This window comes from Corvus brachyrhynchos, unplaced genomic scaffold, assembly GCF_000691975.1.
Source record: "Corvus brachyrhynchos isolate BGI_N302 unplaced genomic scaffold, ASM69197v1 scaffold4, whole genome shotgun sequence".
Lineage (NCBI taxonomy): Eukaryota > Metazoa > Chordata > Aves > Passeriformes > Corvidae > Corvus > Corvus brachyrhynchos.
The window spans coordinates 1,959,928-1,965,063 of record NW_008237878.1 but is presented as its reverse complement, the minus strand read 5'-3'; the positions used below and the strand labels follow the sequence as shown (position 1 = coordinate 1,965,063).

General features: G+C 39.9%; 1 protein-coding gene across 1 annotated transcript in view; it reads right to left on the bottom strand.

Annotated features, from left to right (window-relative positions):
* Positions 1-4,432, bottom strand: part of PBRM1 (polybromo 1) — a 54,022-nt gene extending 49,590 nt beyond the window's left edge. The window contains 4 exon segments of the mRNA XM_017732364.1: positions 1,584-1,731; positions 2,304-2,401; positions 3,109-3,264; positions 4,283-4,432. Coding sequence (XP_017587853.1) covers positions 1,584-1,731; positions 2,304-2,401; positions 3,109-3,264; positions 4,283-4,330 — 450 coding nt within the window. The 5' untranslated portion in view covers positions 4,331-4,432.
* Between the last annotated feature and the right edge of the window lie 704 nt (positions 4,433-5,136).

Sequence of the window (5,136 nt, the reverse complement as noted above, 5' to 3'; positions counted from 1 at the left end):
TGATAATGTCACCTTATTACTGCTGATTGCACTCTTCTTACTTCACTCTCTCAACCTCTGACAGCTTGTAATACAAATGAGAAACCAACATGAGAACTGTTCTTAATCTTGCCGTATTAGGCGCTTAATATTCTCAGCACATTAGACCAGGTGTTGTTTATGAAGAGCAGATTTTTAAGGGTATCCTGTTCCACAAGTCTGCTTCCCTCTGTATCAATGCAAGATGCTCAGGAGTGTGAGACTTGACCAGAAATACAGAACACCTAAAGGCTGCTGTTCTGCTGTAGCACTGCCAATAAAACACCTGCTGGAATAAAGACCTTGGCAATGAATCACTGTGCCTGGCTCGTATGTGCCATGGAACTGCCTGGGAAAGGTAAAAGGTGAAAAGAAGTTAAGTTTGTGTGCCACACCTCCAGATCACAGCTCCATAATTCTCTGGAAATGCCAACATTCCTTCATCCTGGAAAAATGGATACCTATTTTTAGTCTAATGCAAGATCTTCATGATACAGTTAAATGTTGAGCCCACAATTTTATAGGCAAAGGCAGCACACATTCTGTAAAACCCTGATCCTACCTGACTACCATCAGGTCCTTTCCCCTCATGGAAAAGCCCATTAATGTTGGGTTTTCCATGCTGAATTCCTTGCAAAGCTCCAGGAGTACACAATTGATTTGGAAATCTTTGTACTTTTTCTGCTGGAAGCAGAATGTGCAAATGCATTAACATCTGTTTTTCAAGAAGCTACTACACACACACACAAGCAAAACAAACACTGCCTTTCTGAATGTCACCTGGTTACACCAGCTGGGTTATTCAGTATTTGGATCATCTCCAAAGTCAAAGATATGTGAAAGGCAGTATTAGCAGGTTTTGATTTGCTGTATCATATAATTCACCACACACAATTTCACTGGTTTATGGATTTAACACAACCTTTCATTACACAAGATTCATCCAATTTTTTTCCCACTTCGTTTTGAAAACTGCAATAAAATCCATTAATATCCATAATAAAACACACACCCAGTCTGGGGAATGGCCATGGGGGTTGTAGCCTTGATAACATTACACTCACATCTATCATCACTGACCATGACAGTGAATGTGCCTTTTTTTTCATTTGATTAAGTAGCAAATGGAAGAGAAAGATTCAACACTCCTACTGCTGTTAGCTTGCTGTTAGTACAAACAATTCCTTCTGGGGGAAAAAAAACAATGAATCTTTCACCATTTCAAAGGGTTACACAGAGTGTGTTGTAAAATGGGAAGGCTTTGATAGAGGAATATTTTTCTCACTTTATATCTCCATTTTTGCTTTTGATCTCTTTTAGAAAACTACATGAAGATCCTCCCCACATTATTTTACAATTTTCCACAGAAAAATTGCTACAGTAGGACATCTCAGAAAGATACAGCCAACATTATGGAAATATATGCAAATAACTGCAATGTGTGCTGTTCTCTTACCAATAGTACTTCAGGCTAAACCGAAGAGGTTTCAGCCAAACCAAGGCAGAATTTGAACATTTCTACCCCTTTTACAATGGATTAGAGTCTTTAAATGTAGTTTGCTCACCTTATAGTAAGCCTTTGCATTGTTAAAGAGAAGCTGGAAATCAGCAGTCAGCACATTCACATCATCATATTCCTCCATCTTCAGCTTTTGTTGGATTTTCATTAAATCAATTGGCTGAGAAACCACTTCATAATAATCTGGCTGATTTCTGTTGCAATGACAAAAACAGGCATCATATTCCGAGCAGTAAAACCAAAACCACAGCACTAAAGCTTGTGCATGTTTATGACCAAATAAACCAAAGAATGTTCCAATATATTTTTGTTACAGCTAAAAGATCTGGACAGTGGTCTAGCAGTCAGCTCACTTTATGTATGTTCTGTTACTGTCCTCAATTTTCTGAGTTTAAGAGAAAATTCAGCCCCTTATTTAGCTACTGTATTTTCAAGGGTCACTTCTCTTAACCTTCCCAAGCTATGTCCTTAGTATTACATCCCACCACTTATATAGAGTATTTCATAATCAAAGGCATAAATGTTTCAGGCAGGTGTCACAAGAAACATTTTAAATTAATTCAGTGTATCTTTTTATTTTGCTGAAAAAGAGATGGTAAGCACATCCCATTGAATAATTACATCAAACGCTTGGATCAAACACCAGTGTGAAGCTACGAGAAACGTAGCTTGGATTTTTCACAAATTATTGCTGAAGTATTTATCAATTTCCACTCCTCCCTAATTAAATCTCAGGTTCAAGGTTTAACCAGACCTGTGGTCTTACCTTCTCTTCGGTGCCCTGATGAAGAGCTCACAGAGGAGCCTGCCCTGCTCATCTTTGTAGTCTCTGATGGTGTTGTAGAGCTCATGGCAGACAGCAATCTGAAATGCAAGAGCAATGAAGTAAGGAAAAAGGAGACAATTTTAAGGAGGTGACAAACAAAAGCCTGCTCACAAAGCGAAGGACAAGCTGCCCATCCACAGCACGCCCTAAAGCAGAACTGAGAAGCAACTGGAGCACCTCACACTTTAGCAGGATACCTGACAAGTGTGCCAGGTACTGCAGAATACAGGGATCTTTATTTCAGTGCTAATTCTAAGTAAAATATCCAAAATGTAAATTAATTCAGTGCAATTCTCTCCAAGTCACAGGCATCTACAATAACAACAGGGGTTCTTCTGCCCTGCAATTAATTAACATTACACTGCTCATGCAAAGGCATAGCAGAGGCATTGTACACTTCAGCAATCACTGCCTGTGCCATTCTTACTCCTCTCTGCATTTGCTATGCAGACACTGCTCTCAACCTCTGCACAATATGATTTCAGCTCATTCTCCAACATCCTTCCATCTGCTAAAATCATCAGCAAAAAGAGAAAAGTAGCAAAAGCAAAACAGGAAAGAAAAAGATGAAACTGGGGAGTCAGTTTCATCCTAAACAAAGCTCAACCAAGGCAGGAACAGATTCAGGACCAGTGTACGTGTGCTACATATGGTCATTCATTTTACAGTCCAGCATATCCCACACAGGGATACAGTATCCCCAAGAAAGAAAGAAAAAAGGTGCAAGTAGTAAGAAGGTACTAACAGGATCTACAGTTGGGAGATTGGAAAGTCTCCTCCTCTTCCTGCTTGGGCCTGGTATATTGGTGGAGTGATGGGCATCATCGAAGTCTCCTCCGCTGACGCTGCTGGAAGGAGAGGTAGCTCTTCGCCTCTTGGAACCCATGGAATCCAACTTCTTCTATAATGAACAGAAACATTCTTAAAGCCCTGGCATTGCATCCAAGCCCTCTGCTGAGAGCTACCTGCAGAGCTAGCAAAGCTTCTGATGACGCATTCGCCAAATGCTACAGGTCAGTTAAGCCATTTCTGTAAACACCAACTTTGTGAAAATTCCCAAGAGTAAAGGGAAATCAAAAAGCTCCTTCAGTTTTATAGTCACCAGTGACAGCAAGGCCAGAAACCCCCAAGCTCACAGTAATGGAGGTGAATTTAGCAGCTCTTGGCAGAATATATTCTTAAACTCCTGACATTTTCATACCCCATCCCATGCATGACAACTAAGCAAGAACCACTGTTTTCAACCAAAATGCTGTACAGAGACACATGCTCAGTTCTGGTATAAAAGCACTTCATTCCATGTCAAACTAAGAAAAGACAAAAAACAGGCCAACAAAGAAAAGAAACCCAAACAAACAACCAAAACAAATTAAAAATGTAAAAGGGCCACAGAATACCTTGTGTTATATTCAAGTGAAAAAGAAGTCTGGACCACTGTGGGACCTCCCACTCCCACTTTATGTGTGGGATGAATGGCTCAACCATGGAGAAACAGAAAAAGCCCCCTCCTCTTTTGGCCATAGTTTTGCATTTACCAACACAAGCAGTGACAGATGAATAACCACCATCCAACAACTATGGTAATTTATGGAACAAGTTGTTGGCTCTTGCCCAACTTCCAGTGACAGCATCAGAAAAATATCTTTATTTGTGGCTATCTCAAAGGCTGAGGACAGAACAGATGCATCCATCCCAGCCTATCCCCATTTTCCAACCAAATCCTGGGATTTCTTTTAGGAGGCACTCAGGTGATTGACAAGGTATGGCAGCACAACATAACTGCATTAAAGCATTTTTGTTAGAGACAGAGATAACTTCAGGCACACACACGAGATGAATAAGGTAGGAATAATTAACAGTTAGGAAAAAGAAAAGCAAAAGGGCAAGGCAGAGGAATGGAGATACAATCAATAATTTACCAGATTTACCAGAGTAGAACCAGCACCTCGAAAAGCCAGTCTCCTCATAGTGTCTGATGGCCAAGCACAGATACTGCGAGAAGGTGACACTCTAAGAGTGGCAAACCAGTAATGGTGTTAGTACAGCCACAACTGGAAGACAAGAAAAAGGAAAGAGAGAGAGAAGAAAATTCAGAGTAGGTAGATAAAGAATAAAGTCAAAGAATAAAATGGATAATTAGAGTGACAGAGAAAAAAGCAAGAAACAGAAGGCAACTTTTTTTAGCCCAGCAGAAACTCTACGAAGTAATTTTGTACACAGAATGCTAGACACTTCTGTCATTGTCACAGTAAAAATATATTTCTCTAATGTTCCTGAATATGCATTACAGATTTCACAGCCACTTGCTAGAGAATGATTCATCAAGCAGAGCAGAGAGTAAACAGAAGTGATATCTGACCTGAGAGTACAAACCAGAGAGCTGTAAAAGTTACAGAATGCAAAGCAGTACAACATAACAACATAATCTTAAGGTCAACAAATACTTAAACCTCCATCACCCTTGAGAGTGGATTTTTATACTCAGAAGTAAGCAGTAAGTATGCAGCCATACACTAAAAATACACTGTTTCAATTTCTAAGCAGTCTCCAAGTTTGAGTTTTTTCCCAGAAATTCCATGTGAAATATACAGAACCATTTTATGGCAAAATGTTTGCTTCTATGTAGTTCATCCAACTCCTGCCTTCAATCAAACCCCAGAGAGATTCTTTTCCTGTTCAGCACTCTGGACATTTTCATAACACGGATGTGCAGAGAAGCTCTGTGCTTTATTGGCAGGCAATTCATCTGGGGAACTGACAACCAGCCTCATGC